Source organism: Hyposmocoma kahamanoa, unplaced genomic scaffold (genome assembly GCF_003589595.1).
Source record: "Hyposmocoma kahamanoa isolate Upper Pololo Valley unplaced genomic scaffold, ASM358959v1 62, whole genome shotgun sequence".
NCBI lineage: Eukaryota > Metazoa > Arthropoda > Insecta > Lepidoptera > Cosmopterigidae > Hyposmocoma > Hyposmocoma kahamanoa.
In genome coordinates, this window is record NW_020653850.1 from 23,532,954 (window position 1) to 23,552,761 (window position 19,808).

General features: G+C 39.9%; 1 protein-coding gene across 1 annotated transcript in view; it reads left to right on the forward strand.

Annotated features, from left to right (window-relative positions):
- The window catches only part of LOC113229398, a 147,279-nt gene extending 127,946 nt beyond the window's left edge, over positions 1–19,333 (forward strand). Inside the window, exons 8-16 of the mRNA XM_026462969.1 lie at positions 4,833–4,973; positions 5,599–5,737; positions 6,949–7,152; positions 9,916–10,084; positions 15,661–15,859; positions 16,074–16,253; positions 17,671–17,836; positions 17,998–18,113; positions 18,183–19,333. Of these exons, the coding sequence (XP_026318754.1) occupies positions 4,833–4,973; positions 5,599–5,737; positions 6,949–7,152; positions 9,916–10,084; positions 15,661–15,859; positions 16,074–16,253; positions 17,671–17,836; positions 17,998–18,113; positions 18,183–18,686 (1,818 nt within the window). The 3' untranslated portion in view covers positions 18,687–19,333. The remainder of the gene's footprint in view (positions 1–4,832; positions 4,974–5,598; positions 5,738–6,948; positions 7,153–9,915; positions 10,085–15,660; positions 15,860–16,073; positions 16,254–17,670; positions 17,837–17,997; positions 18,114–18,182) is intronic.
- Positions 19,334–19,808: the final 475 nt, after the last annotated feature.

Genomic DNA, 19,808 nt, shown 5'->3' on the forward strand with positions numbered 1-19,808 from the left:
AGATTCATAGCAAGTTTACGTGGAGACTGTTATATTCTATATACAGTACTTTATACTTCAGTGTCCATATACCATGAATGATAATTCGGTTTAGTCTTGTGAGAACGAGGTTTCATTGAATTTGGCGCTTTTAACGATTATAAAGTTGGTAATTTTCCATCACTACAATTTGCGATCGCTTCTGACTACAACAATTAATTGGATTTCCAAATTTATATCCCCAATCAAAAGATCTCTTGAAAATCCAGTAGGATGAAGAATTTTCCAAGCGTATTTTATTTTAAATTACTTCAAGGTGAAATATTAATAGCTCCAATTTAATTTAGAGTTGTTAGAGAAGGTTTACGCGAAAGATAACAATGACAGAAAATGCGACCTTGACTTCGTTCTATCGTTTACTATATCTATTGACAAGGAAGGTTGGCAAGCGATTATAGTATATCTGCTACTGAAAACGTAAAAATAGGGTGTTACGGATTGTCCATCGCAATTAATTCCGATATAATTCTTTTAATATTAAATGGACTTATTCTTGATAAACAAAGATGGGGTTTATCGCTAGCTCGGCTCGGTCATAGCTTATCAGAAAGATGCCTATTCAAAAGCACTTTAAAGAAATTCTAAGAATTTATGCTTGGAAAAGCAGACGCTGGCTGGGAATTCCATTCCATAGCTGTACGAATTATAAAGGATAACGAAAAGAACTTAGTCGTTTGAAATGAGTATCATCCAATTAAGTGTGATATCCCGTTGTACGTCTGGATGTCCGATGTGAAATGAGGTAGGACACTCACTGAATTATGTAGAAAACCAACAGACGGTAAATTGGCTGCCAATTAATTGGTAAATAGTTTCTGCGATATCCACGACAACATGTAATGGAACTTTCCCATGAAATTCAGACTAACATAGCTAAAAGATAAAAGTCCTTAGTAAACAAGCAACTTCAGTCCCCTATAAGACTATAAAAATAGCACAATTCATTATATATTATGACTTTTAATCTCGAGAAATGAATATGAATAAGTTTTCAGACTGTATACTCTTGAAATTTTCTAGCAAATATAAATAACGCACATACTCAACGTAGCCCCGCACTAGGGAAACCCTGTGTCGCGGGTGCCATGGACACATACATAGACAACCACAAATTACACCCAAACTCACGAGAGAAATAAATATAAGCCATACAAACATTTCTCCCGGCCCGGGAATCGCACCTGGGACCTCTGCGTGGCAGTCCGGCATGGTAACCGTTCGGCCACGGAGGCAGTTAGCAAAGTTCGTATAATTGGATTTAAACTTGAATTTAAACTTTTGCCTGTACTTGAACTTTTTTTTTCAAGGACAGTTTGAACTCATATTTTATAAGTCTACGTTCTAATCAAATACCCAAGATAGGCTTCGAGTTATTGCCACTTACAAGTCTATTCTCAACAAACGTTCCGCAAATTGTCATTGCTCTGAGCGAACAAAAGGCAATCTTGACATTTTTATTCCGCACACTCATTGTGCTGTCTGTAGGTAGACACTCGTCACGTTCTCTTGATTGCCTCGGAGGAATTCGACAACGTCCGCAAACTTCGCCTTTTGTCATTCTGTCCAGAATGGCCATTAAAACTTTGAGACGAAGAATCAAGTGTTTCCAAATTACGACATTTAACATTCGGACTACCACCTGTTCTGGAACATTAATTCGTGGATTTCTTTCGAATTTATCACCCCTGTTACGTGAATATCGTTTGATGAAGATATTTTAGTCATTGGTATCAGGTTTCTAAGCTTTGTGGTAAAAAATGGACACATATGTACATACACATCGATCTTCCGCCGGGGTAGGCGTCAACTATCCAACGCCACCTGCTTTTGATCTTACCTTTTTACGAACACCCTCAATCTGGTTAAGTATGTAGGCCGAGGTCGACCTAGTCCATTATTATGTTTGTTTTTTTATAATACCCAGGGACGGGACGAACAAGTCGTGCGTCTACTGGTAAGCGACACGCCATCTATCTAAATGCAAGTAGATTCTTACAAATTCACGTATAGTTAAACTAATTATCAATAACAAATAGAGAACAAAAATAAATCATTTACAAGGTAGGGTGTTTGCACAGAGCTAATCGCCTGTAGCGTGATAATTTAAAGTGATTCTTTTCGTATAACTGTGGCGGCTATGTTTGAACATAGAAATCAAATTGAATATTATCTGATAAATTCATTGTTGAAGAGACTGATAGCGATTGTTACTAATCTTACTATATTTTAGATACTAAATGACGGGATGAACACGTCGTGCGCCGAGTGGTAAGCGACTGCAGCCCATAACAGATGCTGTGCCACTCAGAGCTTTAAATCGCAAAGATCTTAGGGGTACTGTAAGTTGATAAGTCCCATGTGCTTCTAAACTGGAACGCAGTAATGTCCACATTACTGCTTGGCGGCAGAAATAGGCAAGGTGGCAGGACTTGGACGAAATCTTTCACAAGGTCCTCTATTGGTACCTACTAAAAATTGTTCTATATATTTGTGTCTTCATTCTATTACCATCCACTTTGACCAAACCATAAAAGCAATCACCTTTCACCCCACAACGGACTCTAAATACACTAATCGTCATTTAAGACTTAATTTTTTTTAGCGTTAATATCATTGACTTACAATTATATGGACGTCGGGTCCGCGCTAAAAAGTGAGAGCGTCATTCACGCTTTAGTCTTCGTTTGTTCGACTGACAGCGAAGCAAGCAAAATTAGACAGTACTGCGATGACATTACAATTTAAATTCAACGTTATAGCTTTTTCATATTCCTTTACATGTCACTACGTTTAAATAGGTTGACTTGGGACATTTTTTTCGTGGTTTTTGTATTAGACCCGTCGTCCATTTATTTGTAAGTCAATGGTTAATATACAAGAAATTAGTTTTAAACTCTAAAACATAAATTACTAACTAAGAATAACATTGTTTAATAAATACTGGACAGTCTACAAGAATCAATTTGTTTCATGTTTCATTGGAACAGTTGTACGTAGCAACTGTTAGTCCAGTATCACATACGTTGCTCTGATCCCAAACCAAGTAGCTGAAGTACTCGTGTTATGGAAATCGGGAACAACGACGGTACCACAAATACTTGACCCGAGACAATATAGAAAAGTTAGTTTTCTACACTGACACGGTCGGGGATCGAACCTGGGACCTTAGAGATAGCGACACCATGAAAACCGGTACGCAAGTCATTCGACTACGGAGGCTGTCAAATAAATGCACTTTTACATTCAAGATAACTCTTGTATATAAAATTGTACGTAGGCCTTTATGTTCTAAAAGAAAATTATCTGCGGAAAAATCCAGCAATCACAGTAATTTACAACAAAGGGTTAATTAACCAAAAATTTTGGAGCAAAGTTTACCACCGGACATCAAATTTGTCAAGGCCCTGAAACATTAATCGAAAGGGTGGTTTCATCTAATTTTTGAACGGAATCCGCATAAGCTTCATTGTGACTGGAGCTTGGGTTTCGGTTTCGGTCATCATCATCATTGCTTTGTACTCGGTTCGAAGTCTTCTGGAGGCCTACCATAACCTTTCCAAAAACAATCTTATTTCAATGTAAGCTTAACGTAAGCTTATTATAATATTACTCATATTCGTATCATGACGAACCTGTCAACCAAGTAATGTATTATTGCAAAAGTGACTGAAATAACGAATGATTTCCCAATATTGTCTATTCCTTACTAAAACTAGGAAAGAGATAACTATGTGAACTATATAATGCCATCTCTTTCTTTTTTGATGTTCCGAGTTGTCTTATCGTAGTATAACGTTTAAGTACTTAATGTTATTTACATTCAGAGAATTTTGACTGTTTAAAAAAAAGAAAGTGTATAATAATAAAATACTTTAAAATTACGTTATTTTCAATAAATATTCCGCATTTTCAGGAAGGAAAATAAATAAAACAAGCGGAGTCTTGATAGTCACGTTGCGAATTCGGAACTAAAGTCTAGTGTCAACTGTTAGTTTCGCCAAAGTGCATATAGATGGCGCTGTTATAATTTTACGAAATAAACATTGCGTATTTTTATTTAACGAAAAATTATTTACTAGTAGAGATATGTAAATAAATAAGTTCAACTTAACTTTTAATCATTACAAATCAATATTAAGACAATAATTATTTTAAGATTGTTGAATTTGACATAAGAGCAATATTCCTTTAATGTTCAAGTCACAAAGCTGTCAATAAAACATCATAGTTTTAACATTACAATAAGCTTACTTGAAGCGCGTTATAGTACGAAAAGTCAATGTAAGGTTAAAGTAATATTATTTTAAGAGGTTATGGAAGGCCCCCAGGACTTATGGTCCTATAAAAATACAGAGATTAACAAAATATCGAAGGTTCTTAGGATTTTACGTTAAATAAAATTACACCCATATTCAAATCTCGTGCAAACAAAAGTAGCGAAGATCGTCATCCAAAATTTTATCTCTGGACTGTAGCTTTGATGGTAACAACAGAATCCGAAGCCGAGATATGCGAATCGAACGCTAGAGCATTTCAATTAAAATTTGCGAGTTTACGACAAGCGCTTGTCGCTTAATAATGGAAGCCTCTTGTTTATAAACGTTGCAACGTCCGAGTTTTATCGTACGGATTAAAATCTGATTGTTAAAATGTTTTCAAATTTTGCCAATTTTTATTTTACTGTAGATACGTTGTATCACTTACATTTGAATGAGGCCTATTTTACAATGTTTTCCATTTGTATAGATAGACTTCTACGTTTGTTATTTTAATTATGACTTTTTCTTTCGAAGGCTGAAGAAGGTCTTGTGGTTCGTTTACGCTTCGAGGCTGTGCGGCTGCCGTGCGCCGGTCAGGCGCTCAGGGCGAGAGATGGAGATTCATTAGGGTCTCCTTTATTGGCGTCTTGGGACGGCCCTGACAGTTCTGCTGTTGTGAGTATACATCAACTAGCCTGGACTGCCAACCAGCGTATTTTGGGTAATGTCTGACGTCTATTATGTTCTGGAGATTGGGTAATGCGTGACGTCGTAATCAACTTCATGCAGCCGAGACCTCAACTGCATGAAGTTGAGACTTCAACTTCAAGCGTCGATATGAACAACAGTCCGAGAATCAAAAGCAGTAATTGACATTCTTACGAGGATATATTATTATTTGTTTGCTTTTAATATATTGCTTAATTTATCAAAAATGGCAATCAACCTTCTGAAGTAGTCGTAAAATTTGTTGTCATCTTGTCTTAATTCCGGATACAGTACATAAAAGTCACCTTCTCTATAGCAACACAACAACTAGTGGATCTATCCACGCATGCTTTCGTTTTTGGCTTCGATTACGCCGGCAGCGCGTAACAATAGTAAAGGAGTGCTTTCATCGCGACATCAACTTTTACACTGAGCTCTTGAGCTAGGCAGTTAATAACCACCTGCAGTTAATATCGACTGCATGCAGTTAATTCGACCTAATACTACTCTTTACGTCCGAGACGAATGTAATGTGTAGCATTTTTATTATTAGATATCATCCTATATATTAAAGTTTTATTGTGTAATGCAGACTGGTGACGTGGAAACCACAACAGACTCCACGGGTGTGATTGAAATTGCTGGTGGTAGGCATATTCTCGTGGAACTGCGCTCAGGGGATACCAGCGAACGCTGTGCTGGAGGCTTTCTAGCTCACGCTACGCAAGTTGGTAAGTAATTAAAAACAAAAGAATAATAAATTGAAATACAATATATAAATAACCACGAAACGAAAGTATGTGGATACGCAGAGAGTAAAGATTGGGGCCCAATTCTTGAAACCAATGGTCATTGTAATTCCGTTGAGACTTCATTGAGATAATATTCCAATTATATTATGTATTATTTCGGTAGGGTATCTCGTTAAGGGATAAAGTCCGGAACGAAGTATGACTATAGTTGTGGACATCGTCCAGTTGAGTTTTAATAAAGTGTAAGTGGAATAGCAGTGATGGCATTCATTCATTCAATCACTAACGATCGATGTTAAATACTACCTCGGCTGGAATTCAAGATTTTCCCGTACTAATACTGTTCAATTTGCTTGGGTCGAGTAGCTGGAACACTGGCTTTATTTCACGAATTTATTTTTTTACTAAAGAAATCAAAGCCATTTGAAAAATGTGTGTCGTATACTGATACAAACAAAATCATTGGTATATGTAAAGTACCTATTGAATACTTCGGTTTTCTTGTAAAATTCGAGGTAAGTTTGTTTTTTTTGTATCGTGAAAATTTTTAAGACTCATGTTTTACACCGTACAGTAATTAATCAGTGTACATCCACAATTTTACTGTATATTTTTTCCAACCCGATTGATTCAACTTGCTGTTTGGTATGGAGTGTTGAACCTTGACTGACTGTACAGACGTATGCTTGGCATATCGTGGGTACAAATGGTCATCAATGTTGAGGTTCTTCGTCGAATGAGAAAAAAGTTGGAAACACTCAGAATTGTAAAGGAAAGGAAGCTGCAGTTAATGTGTTTTAACCCGATTTAAACTAGGTTAAAACCCGGGTTGCTTGTCCCTCTCTGACGCGGACGGTATCGTATGTTTACCAGAAGCACTGGTGACAGAAGAGTGACTTTCTCTTTGTTTAATTTCGAAGTCTTAGTAGCAGTAGAGTTCCTTGTGAAAGAGTAAGTCCAGGGTAGCACTGCCACCTTCACTATTTCTGCTGCCAAGCGGAACGTGAGCATTACTGTGGTCCGGTTTTGAAGGATAATGGTGCTGGTGAAATTACAGGCACATGGGACTTGTCAATTTATGAATCAGCGTGACGGACGCAGTGGTAGTGCCCTCAGGTTTTTGCGGTTTAAAGCTCTGAGTAGCACTGCACAGACAGGCATCTGGCGATACCAACTTATCTTTTCAACAGAACCAATTCGCAACGCGTCAGCTGCGTGGGCCTCATCAGTTAGCAACGTGCATTGGTGGCGCAGCGGGGGCGGAGCTAGGGGAGCCGCTGTGGCCCTCGCAGCAGCTGCTGCACTTGCTGCTTTGTGTCTAGCACTGCATTCAGCACATCGGACCAGAGCGTATCAACGAGCTGCAGACAAGGAGTCGCTTACTGATAGTGATGGTACGTAGCATCGAAACATTACTTATGTTCAACATATTCTTATGCATGAACACCAGAGCATAGCACAATATATACAAGGTTGCAGTGGCGAGGCGAAAATTGTAGTTAGTAAAGCCGGAGTAAAACAAAAAGCACTTCCCTAGAGAAAAAATGGCGCCATGCTGACACTTAAACGGAACTTATTAGCACGCAAGGTACTTCATTTCGCTGGTTAACGTATATACGCATAAAATTTAGCACGAAATGTAGTATTTGATAATACCCGCTCACGCGATACATGCAGCCGTAGATGCATACCACACCTAGAGGTACCGGTGATGATTTTATACCGATTTATCGGATATCGAAGTTATAACAGGTAAAAGAACTAATATTAATTGCTATTTCGGTAACTACTCTAGCAAACCATACAGTTTTTAATGCGTGGGTCTGTCATTTAAAAAAAATAAACAACTTCAAAAATACGTCACGACAATCGTGTGTGTTATTGTTTGTAAACATACCGTAAGTAGCGTTTTTTAAGTTTATCCTGAATATGAATGTTTATAAACTATACTTTAAGGAGTAATTTCATGGTAAACGATAGAACCACTCAAACGGAATATTATCATATTTATCCAAGTACACCAAAAATGTCATTAGTGCTTTTTAAGTGCAGGATTTGCGGTGTATTACTGCATTTTATTTGAGATGTTTTTGTTGGTATTACGGAGGGTATTTATTTAGCAATGCAGAATAATAATTTTTATTTAAAAAAACTTGTATTTAAACTGAATGCTTTTCTAGTTTGCGAAACCAAATAGCCGCCATTTTGCGGTAGGAGGAGCGCGTCGCGTGAGCGGATATGTGGAAAATTTTAGGCAAGCCGGTGTAAATCGAGTTATATGAACGCCTCGCCACTGCAAGGTTGCAAAGCTGTCTCATTTATTCAACGCGTCTGTTCTGGGTCTTTCAATAAAACTTCTTTTTTATACAATAAGGAGGAGGTTTTTAATTCGACTGTATTTTTTTTATGTTACACGATTTGTGAACTGATTTTGATGATTCTTTTTTTGTTGTTTAAATTTAAAGAAAACATTCTACCTAGTCTGTGGTATTCTATCTATAAGGGTGTCAAACTGGGAGATTAATCCGGTTTCGCGTACTTTCCGTTAACCAATGCCAATAATAATATAATAATGCACACACTCAACATAGCCCCGCACTAGGGAAACCCTGGTCGCGGGTGCCATGGATACGCACATCGACAACCACAAATTACACCCAAACTCACGAGAGAAATAAATGTAGACCATACACATATTTCTCCCGGTCTGGGAATCGAACCCAGGACATCTGCATGGCAGTCCGGCAAGGTAACCGTTCGGCCACGGAGGCACTAAAATTTGACAAATAGATGTAATTCAAATAATAAAGCCAATAAGCAAACTGTTGAAGTAGTTTTTTTTTTAAATAAAAAAGTTATTGCAATCTTCGTTTTACTGATTTCTAGTAGTGGACTGTCTACACTTTCTCTTTGAATTTAAATTGAAGTTAACTTAGGAGACTTTGAAACTTTTCCTCTTAACTGAATTCTTAATTACTTGTTGGAATCCTATTAGATCCCCGTACTAGTAATAAAACGGCGTCTCCGACAACGTACCGCCCTAAGCGACGCGGCCGCGAACGCTCCCGGCCAATCAGAGTGTGAGAAACTATTTCTTGAGTTTCAGTAATCTTTGAACGATCGGCGCGCTTCGGTCATCCTTAGCAATGTACTTAATAAAGCACTTGATGATAAGACGTGTTGGTCGTAATTAATGGAGTACTGGTTAAACAAAATCGAAAGCATGAAAATAAGATGAATGCTATAGATATGAAAATATTGCGCTGTATATGAGGTGTCAACTTTAGAGTCAGAATTAGAAACAGTGCAACAAGTGAGCGCTGAGGCGTGATGGGTATCGTAGTGTCCTTGGTACAATAGGTAATATTTATTGTGTTATTTATAGAGCGAGTGTAAACGAAAGCTTGGGAGAATATCGGTCTAGATCTCTCAACCCATTGAGATTGTGTCGAGTCCAGATATTTTCGCTATTTTCGCGGTTGTTACACATTAGGAATCAGCTAGCCGTGACCATAAAACATGTATAGGGTCCGAGACGGTGGTTTTGTTTGGAAAAAAAATATACTGTAGCAGTAAAGCTCCTTGTGAAACATTTCGTCCAGGGTAGTACTGCCAGTTTACCTATTTCTGCCGCCAAGCAGTAATGTCATCATTACTGAGTCTCGGTTTTGAGGGGTACGGGTGCTGGTGAAATTACAGGTACATGGGACTTGTCAACTTATGTCTCAGGGTGACGGGCGCAGTGGCAGTGCCCCTTAGATCTTTGCGATTTGAAGCTCTGAGTGACATGTTCGTCCCGTCACTTGATACTATATATAAAAAGAAAGTACAGAATTTAGTTCCGAAAAATAGTGTCATTCTACATTGAGATTGTCCTTAAAAATGCCAGGTCACAAGCACCTGGCATAAACATATGTATATAAAGTGGCTGCTATGAGTAGACGAAACTATGGAGTTTTACAAGGACAATTTTGGTCACTACCTATCCTATTGAGAGATATGTATAAAATGGAAAAGTGAAGCATAATGCTTTGATTATAAGAACACATTTGCCAGAATATCGTGATAACCGATAAGTTTATCATATCACACATTTCTGGACTTTTAAATTGAGCTCAGATTGTCATTGTTTCTTATTTATTTTTTGTTTGTCGCAGCATGTTCAGCATCCCTGGAATTGGGAGTAGGCACAGCGGGGTCTCGAAGTACGCTGCTGTCAGAGGTGGTTGGAGGAGGAGTTTCGCTGCGTCGTCTTCTGCCATCGGGAAAGACCAAACACACTAGACTGAGAGACTCGGATCGAGCTTCTGAAACTATAGAGCAGAGGTGGGTGATAGTACAGTAAGTGATTGCCATTTACGAGGTTTATAGGTTAAATATACTAACGTACAAATAATTGCTAGCTTTTTTTCAATATTTTTGTACTTTTGTTCAATATTTTTATTGTGTACAAAAAGTACAATACAATAACTGCGGTATGCTTGAAGTATGCTCTACCTATTCCAATATTTGTTCATAAAGTACTCGACTGTACTCCAGACAAATTCGATGTAGTATAAATGTCAAATTAAGAACATATTATGATTTTTAGGTTTTAGGGTGTGATAATGCTAATCTTGACGTCATGTCTGTAATGGAATTCGTTCACTAGAAGTTTGCAATCAGTAGTAAGTAATTTGAAACCAACGTAAAAAGTACCAGTAATTAATTGTGTCATCCCTAATGATTTTTTTTTAATTGTAGGGATAGATTGTAAACATACGGGTTCGAGTAATTCAAATTCAGAATCGGATATTAAAGCTGGATAAGTAGTAAAATTACATACAATAAAAATCTTACAATTTTGTTTCTTTTCATCTATCATTACTATCTAGCAGTAAGTATTAATAGGTATTAAAAAACCTAATTATTTTATTAAAAAATCATACTTATCATTAGGTAATTTGGAAACTGTAGTAATTGGATAGATAAGTATATTACTTTTACGCAACCCAATTACGCACTTATCTATTTAAATTCCAATTACTCGAGCAGGCCATGGTAGCCTAGATAATGAGTATTGACAAAAAAATGTTCGTTTCCTAATCCATCATTGGTTGCCTAGCAACGTTCTTTTATTAAACATTCTATACCGAATTTGACTAAAGTAGATACATATGTATCATCTGATTGATTTAACGTTGTATGTTCTTTCTTACTCAACTGTTTTTGGGTTGTACCCCGTAATAAAACATTTGGAATAAATCAAAGTCATAAATCTTTCAATTCTTAAATCAACAAGTCGAAACGCATCCAATCCCCTAACGATGTCACACTAGCACTTTCACGTGTCTCATCCCCTACCCCTTCCTAAAACAAAAAGCAATCAACAAACACACGTAGTTCAAACAAGAGCAGTAATTAGCCAGAGCCTGTTAATTGTCTCTCCAATTACCGGTTGTCTATTGTTTGTACACGTATTCCTCACAATTATGACCCCATTTTGCTTATTTTACCTTTTATTTACCTACATTACATTTTTTTTTATGTGAATAAAAAAGCTTACGTTAATTACGTTCACATTCTTTGAGATCAAACTATAATAGATTAAGAGGAAACAGATTAGACGAAGACCTGTGCAGGTTATTTTTTTTTATTTTTTTTTTATTGTGACTCGGCAAAATGACTGCACCGCGCCTGATGGAAAGTGCGAATACAGTCCAGAGATGAGAGAAACGGATGGAAAACACAAATATCTTCACTCCGTCACTATCATTTTGCCGGTCTGGCCAAATGCTTCTTCACACTACGTTTGAAGGACCCGATGTTATAGATGGGAGGGAATACATGCGCCGGGAGTTGGTTCCACAATTTGATGGTTCGGCATAAAAACGAATTGCCAAACTTTTTAGTGCGGGACGGTATTGAACTGACCGCCCATCTGTGGCAACGCAGTCCGGCACGGGTGGTCCGCTGATGGAAAGGAGAGGAAGGGATAAGGTTGAATAACTATTCAGAGCACTCACCGTGATACAGGCGATAGAATACGCTAAGAGACGCTATATCTCTGCGAAGCTGTAACGACTCCGCATGCTTAGTTACATGAGGATCGTTGACAACACGGAAGGCGTAGCGCTGCAGTCCATCTAGGGCATCGAGCAAGTACTTGGCAGAGCCGTCCCAAAGGTGCGAACAGTACTCCATGCTGCTTCGAACCTGAGCTTTATACAACAGGTATCGCAGCTCTGGAGTAAAAAATCGGTGCACCTTGTTCAGGATGCCAAGCTTGCGCGACGCGGTACAGATGACGCTCTCGATATAATCTTTGTTGCTCATGTCCTTCCGGATGCTCATCCCCAGCAGGCTGAGCTTGTCCTGCAGCGACAGCGTTGTACCCTGAAGATGGGGAAGTGGAAGGAATGGGGATTTTTTGGAGCTGAACGCGCATACCTGGGTTTTCTTGGCGTTGAACTCAACCAGGTTTCGGGAGCCCCACGACTTTTATATGTCATTTTATTTTATACACGACGATATATGTTCCAAAACATGGTTGAGCTCATCGACAAGTTTTTCCCGGTTTCTCTCAGGGTCCTCCCGGGTGCTTGACGATTGCTTATAATAGCAACCGTGCACTGTGCTATCATCTGCATAGCAATGAATGTTGCCAAAAGGCAACAAGTCATTGATATGCAGAAGGAACAGCGTGGGCGACAGCACGGAGCCCTGTGGCACCCCAGCATTAACTGTCACGAGCCGCGAAGTGCCTCCGTCAACAAGGACACGCAATCTTCGCTCGCGCAGAAAGCCGGAGATCCACTCACAAAGGCGGCCGGGAAGACCATATGCCGGAAGCTTGGAGAGGAGACCACGGTGCCAGACCCGATCAAAGGCCTTAGCAATATCCAGACTTATCGCTAAGGTTTCGCCCTGTTTGTCGATAGCTTCACCCCAGAGATGCATTAGATACGCTAGAACGTCACCCGTTGATCGGTTCGGCCGAAACCCGTACTGTCGATCATTAAGAATGGAGTGACGTTCCAGGTGCCGGCCGGATTATCTGGATATTTAGAATCCGCTCCATCACTTTGCAGAGCACTGAAGTGACAACTATTGGGCGATAGTTTGTCGGATCAGACCGATCTCCTTTCTTGGGGATAGGTTGCACGTTGGCCTCCCTCCAAGCTAGGGGCACGTTACCAGATTGGTATGAGAGGCGGTATAAGCGCGTCAGTACGGGAGACAACTCCGCCGCACCCCTTTTAAGGACGATAGGAGGTATCCCATCCGGACCATAGGCTTTCCGCACGTCAAGAGTCTGCAATTCCTTGCGGACATCACATTGTCTGATAACTATATCAGGCATTGTGACTCCGCAGTGGGGAATTGACGGCGGTTGCGCATCTTGGTCGTGAATGCGCGAGTTAGCCCCAAAAAGGTCGGCCAATAAATTGGCTTTCTCTTCGGGGCCATAGGCCAAAAATCCATTGGGATACCTCAAAGGCGGCAGCGACGAACGACAAAAATTGGACTGCACAGCTTTGGCCAGGCTCCAGTAGGCACGGCTACCGGTGGGATGGGCTACCAGCTTCTGGCCAATCCGTGAAACGCGCTGGGCATCCGCTCTTATGTAAGCCCTCCTGCAAGACTTGGTTGCTTTGTTATAGGCTGCTTTAAGGGACGCAAGGTTGGGATCCTTTGTTACACGACCCTTGATCCAACCACGATATGCAGCCTGTTTCTCACTAACAGCGTCCATGCATTCGCGATTGAACCAAGGGCGTCCTCTGCGATTGGCGATGACACTGGAAGACGGTATGTAGTAATTCATAGCCGTTCCAATCTCATCGACAACAGCATCGGCAGCTGCTGAGGCATCCTTTCCCGCAAAGCAGTGCTGCAACCAAGGGATGGACGCAAAGTAGTCGCGCATACCATCCCAATCCGCCGACGAGTAGTGCCAAATGCGACGAGTGACCTCCTTCAGCTTAGTTGGAGGCATTTGGAAAACCTTACACCCAACCAAACAGTGATCAGAACTTCCCAGGGGGGCGCTGACTGATACTGTATAGTAGGTAGGGTGACTCGCGAGCAGAAGGTCAAGCAAAGAGGGTGCATGATCCGATATGTCTGGAACCCGGGTGGGCTGGGTTACCAGTTGGGTCAAGTCATGCGTGAGAGCGAAAGCGTGGGCAGTTCTACCTGCATGGTCAGTCTTGAGGGAACTTAACCATGATTCATGGTGAGCATTAAAGTCCCCCAACACGACCATCTCCGCAGATGGGAACTGCGCCTGCGCGTCAAGAGTCGCCTGGCTCAGTTGGTCAAAGAGCCTAGTTGTCTCCGCATCCCCGCTGTGGGATCTATATAAGCACGCGAAGACTCTAGCTGAACAACTAGATTCTACGAGCACCCACATAGTGGAAAAGGAGGGGTCCTCCAGGCAGCGCAGACGGCGACAGCACACATCCGAACGAATATATACACATACCCCGGCTTTGGCCTGAAAGTTTTCCTCAAGCGAGTAGCCGGGGTAGTTCAAGTAACTCATATCATTCGGACGGCGGATCTGCGTCTCCGTCAGGAAAAGCAGGGCAGGCCGGGCTGTCTCGAGGTGATGGTGGACAGCTTTGAGGTTGGAGTGGAGTCCGCGGATGTTAGCGAACTCAATAATAAACGCGGTGGGGGGATTAGGCACCGCTGGACGATCTGCATTCTTATGTTGCGCTGTCATGGTGGGTAAGAAGGACGGTAGTGTGAAGAGATGAAGCCTTCGGCACCGTACCGAAGAAGAAAAACGAGGGGAACTGCAATACATGCCATTGATCTTTTGAAGGATAGCCGGCTGACCCGCCGAACGGAAGGGCCCCCGTACCCCCCCGGGATATGCCGCCGGGACTCCATATTCCGGTCACTAACCGGCACGACGACCTACCCCAAGATTATGCGCGGCATGGTGGGGCAGCCTCTAGGGGTAGTTAGTCCCTATTGGGCCCCTGTACTGTACCGCGGGCGGCCAGCGGACAACCGTTTCTACGGGTTTCCCTGGGCGGCAGGTCAACTAGATATCCCTCAACAAGTGACATGGCGAATATCCGCCTCAGTCCTCCCAGATACCGCGCCGAAAACTCCACGTGCACTGGATGTACACCAACTGATCCCTGAACGCGATTCGCAAAAGCGTTTCACTGTGGAGGGTTTTCCGCCGTGTGTACTGTGGTCGCTATCCAGTCGGCACAAAGCCTACCACAACGCTAAGCAGATGGACACTTGTGACGCCCTCGGTCGCCTCTTACGACCCCCACGGGCATGTATAGGGAGGCGACAATGTATTCTTAAGCCGTCGCCCCACGGCGCAAATCTTATTAATTCATTTTATTTTAGTCTTTTATATTTTATTCTAGTTTATTAACATTGTTGTATTAAGTTTAATTTCTATAATATTCATTATGTTGTTTTTGTGGAATAACTCCACGAGTTTGATATGACTGTTGTCACATAGATCGAACAACACAGATATTATATTACAGCAATATTACAGCGACATTTATCGTCAGCTTTGGATAGCTATAAAAAGCTAAAGGAAGAAATTTCTGATAAGTGGCACTGACATCAAAAAAGAAACGATTAAATAAAAAGTCAGGATTAAATAAAAAAGGAAAACCATTGAGAAACCTTCGATTTGTTATCTTTAGGGCCTATGCACACGGCGTATTTTATACGCGCAGACGACGCGCAGTGGATGCGCTGATAACGCGCGTTAACGCGGTTCAAACGAGATTCAGTCGTAGCCAGTAAACCTATTACAACTACTAGCAACAGACGCTGGGTCCAGTCCAGTCAAATCGAAGCAATTTTTCTTTGTGTTGTTCAAACAACAAGGTCAACCTTGGTATCAATAGTAATAAACATATTGTTCTTAACAGAGATGAAGAAGATCAAGGCACAGATGTTGAGGCCGAACAAATTGACAACGCAAGTGTAGCTAGCGCAGGCAGTGTGACCAGTCAAGCAACTGTTACTCCTGAGAACGTATCTTCTAGCAGTGCACCAGCTGGCAAGCAGAGTGTAGCGCCATCACCGTTGAAACGATCACAAACTGTTTCTGTTGGTAGTGTGCAACAAGTAAGTTTTAATGGAGCAAAAAATAAAAACGTTTCTACCGCAGATACTGGACTGAAGTGTAAGCGCAAAACAACTCCTGATGCGATTTTTGTCTCTGAAGAAAATATTTGTTAATTTGGAAATTAGTTCATATGTGTATTGGTTCGTACTTGTGAAGACATACGTGTTAGTACATACTTATACACCTAGGAATGTACATTTTAACTTTCAACAGATATCATCACAGCCTCAACAATCCACCAGCGAAACAGTAACCGTAGAACTAAACACAAGCATCACAAGTATGAGCGAGAGAGATGACACATGCAGTGAGAAAGACAGAGACAGCTTATGGGATAAGGATAGGAGTGCGAGTCGAGCATCGTCATCTACATCTGCTGCTACTTTGACTAATGTAAGTTGCAATATTTACTCTAATATATAGGGCGCAACATAAGTTTCCGGAACTGGCCACTCACATAAACAATATTTAAAAAGTAATTACAACGTTTGAAAATGAAACTCTTTGGCTGTAGAATACTGTTTGTTTCATCTGACCGTCACTTGTTTTTACATTGTGGCGTCATTTAGAAATTGGTTGTCTACATCACCATGGATTTAAGTCGTGAAAATTTTTATTTTATGATTTTTCATGACTGTAAGTGTAATTAAATAGCTCAGCGGAGCTTTCCTCGGCTTAAAACTGCTTTTGGCGATGAATCACCATACAAAAAAACGACTATTTAAAGCTGATTTGCAGAATTCAAACGCGGTCAGTGACGAATTTCATGATGGTCGCCCGTCCACTGCTGTAAACAACAAAAACATCGGTGCTGAGCGCCGTATGATCAAAACAGTCAGGCATGTGACATGTATTGAGATTCGGGAATCTTTAGGCATAGGCATGAGTTAAATACAATAAATACTAGACAAACATTTGGGTGTGAAAAAGTTGTGCACTCGGTGGATCCCACACAATTTGACTGAGGCTCAAAATACGGATCGTGTCACTTGATGCAATGCCATGCTTACCAGATTCAACGAAGGGGCATCAACTTTAGTGTGGGACATAGTAACAGGTGACATAACATGGCTTTATAGTTACGATCCCAAAACAAAGCAGCAATTGAGCGTATGGGTCTTTCGAGATGAGCCGAAACCAACCAAATTGGCGCGCGTACAAAATGCCTCTAAGCGGATGATTGCATCTTTTTTTAATAAAACTGGAGACGTGGCTAGTGTTGCTTTGAAGAATCGTTGTACCGTAAATAGTGATTGGTACACGACCATTTGTTTGCCGGAAGTTATTGACAAACTCCGTAAAAATAACCGTAAATGCCTTATCATCTTGCACCACGTTAATGCCAGTTCTCACACAGTCAGACAGTCCAATTAATTTTTGAAGGTGAACAACGTTGACCTTATGAGCCATCCCGCGTACAGTCCCCACCTAGCACCTTGCGACTTTTATTTATTTCCAAAAATTAAGAACCAGCTACGCGGTCAACGATTTTCATCACCTGAAGAGGCTATTGAAGAGTATGAAAAATATGTTTTAGAGATTGTCACGGAGGAGTGGCATAAATGTTTTCAAAATTGGTTCATTCGTATGAAAATGTGCATTAACGCTAACGAAGAATATTTTCAGAAACAATAAATTCATTTGACGTTTGACCATTTGTAGTATTTTTTTCTTATTCATTCCGGAAACTTATAGTACGCCCCACGTATATATAATAATTAATAATAAAAAATCCATTGCAAAGTGAATTAAGTTGCTTTGTAGTTTTCGAATTAGACGAAGGGCTTAACTTAATTGTTTTCTCAAGCAGGGCTGGTATTCCCCTGCACTGAGCGGAGTCTCCTCAGCGAGGATCCGAGACAATCCAAAGCATACTAAGGAGAGTTGCAACCGGCGCCTTCTTCGATCTGACTTGAGTCTTACTTCACATCCTGAAATGGAGATCGATTATTATGACTACGAAGTTAATAACGCTGGTAAGTAAATGGGTTACTTGTCAATGTTATATGTTAAGTGAAATCAGACTGTATATCTGAATTCGTGTATTTTGGAAATGAATTTTATGATAACATTGTGTATTTTGATTTGATATTTAGTCAAGTTCAGTTCAAGTATCAAGTCAAAAACTTTTTTCTAGGTTCCGTTCCTGGCTCTTATTTGGGAATGGATCCAGCATTCTTGGTATGGATACCGCCTTTGGAAGAAGGTGATATCATTAAAGAAATTGGGGAGAGTAAATCACCGATTTACGAGGTAATATTGTTGTCATCTATAACAGGTTACTCGGATTATCACAAAATAAAAATATTTTTTGTTTCACAGGAAGTCATTTCTAAAGAACTTCGCCCGAATCCGGGTAGCAATACAGAATCCCCTGAAGATCGACCTTCCTCAAGCCATATTAAAAGAAACTCTGACAACCGATCGATCAAGTCAAATGACTCTGTTAAATCCACACGAAAAGTCATCGATAGAGGCAATATCATACATCCATTAAACTTCAGCATCACAGACCTACAAAATTCTCCAAAAATGTCAAAGAAAAAGAAAAAGAAAGACGAAGTAACAATACCGATGAAAAATTTAACTCTAACAAGGTCTCCAGTTAAAATACATAGAAGAGACAGGGAATTTGACAACTCGGCAACCCTCAAAAGAGTTAACGATAATATTAGAGAAACGAGAGATGCAGATACACTAAGACGAATGGACATGTCTGATATCAAATTTGCTGACGAAAATTCGGATTCTTCAAATGAAATTAAGTTTGCTGACGATTCTCCCGATAGTAATAGATTGGTTGACAAATTTGATGTTAAAGCTTAAAAAGAAGTTAAAGGTGGAGTTTAAAATGTGTTGTTAGAATTTCTCGAGCAAGAAACTTATTGTCTGATGTAGTTTAGAAATTAAAAGGAAATGTGGAATCCCAATAATTCGATTCTTATCTATAAGTCTCACTACCAAAGATTAGACGTCCCATTCCCCGCTAGCCGTTTATAAGGACCAAACTGTATAAATCTGACATATACTTTCATATCATCAGAATTCATCCGTAGAATCTATTTTTAAAAAACATCATTCATAAAGGTAGTGGACTAGAGTTTTATATTAATTGTTTCAAAGATATGTAGTTTGGTAGAGTCATTTATATCTTCACTTGTAGTGCTCGTGTCACTTTGCACTGTAAATATATCATTATCTCAATAGTATTTATCGAAGTCCTTTTCTAAAAACGCTGGTCCTATGTCAATACTGCTACGTTCCTTTGAAGGTCTTTTTAACCTTTTCGTGTATCTTTCGTTAGCATGTCTATATCTATTTTTATTTATAGTTTAATCTTAAGAGTATTTACCATCTAAATTATTTTTATTAATATATCTGAATTATCTGGTCTTTGCATTTAATTATTTATATTACTATTTAGAAGACTGACAATCTTGGGCAGTGCAATACTTCTAAATATAGTAAATTTATTTCATGTCTGTAGTTAATTGAACCAAAGAACATTTCAACGCTGATTGTTGAAATTTGTTATGATGTCGATAACAAACTATTTATTTACACTTATTTAATTTTCTAGTCAGTTTTATTTAGAAATTAAGTTATAGAAAGAAAGAGGGTTCTTGCTTTCTCTTAAGGTAAACATTTACCTTGTTCTGGGAGACTTGAATAGCGAAATGTCAAGTTTCACAAAGACATTACTCGATATTAGCTAAAAATAAAGTTTGCTACGAAATTTGAAAAGCGTTACCAATGGAAGGACATACTGAACTCTGATTCAACAAAATTGGTGAGAACCTTGGACCAATAACTGAAAAGGACTGCTAATCACGATACAAGACAGCGTATTCGGGTATTTAGTACGTGTTGGTATACTAGATGTCGCGACGAGCGTCGAATAGGTATTTTTGAAATTAATTTATCAAAGCTACTCTAATTTCTAGTGAT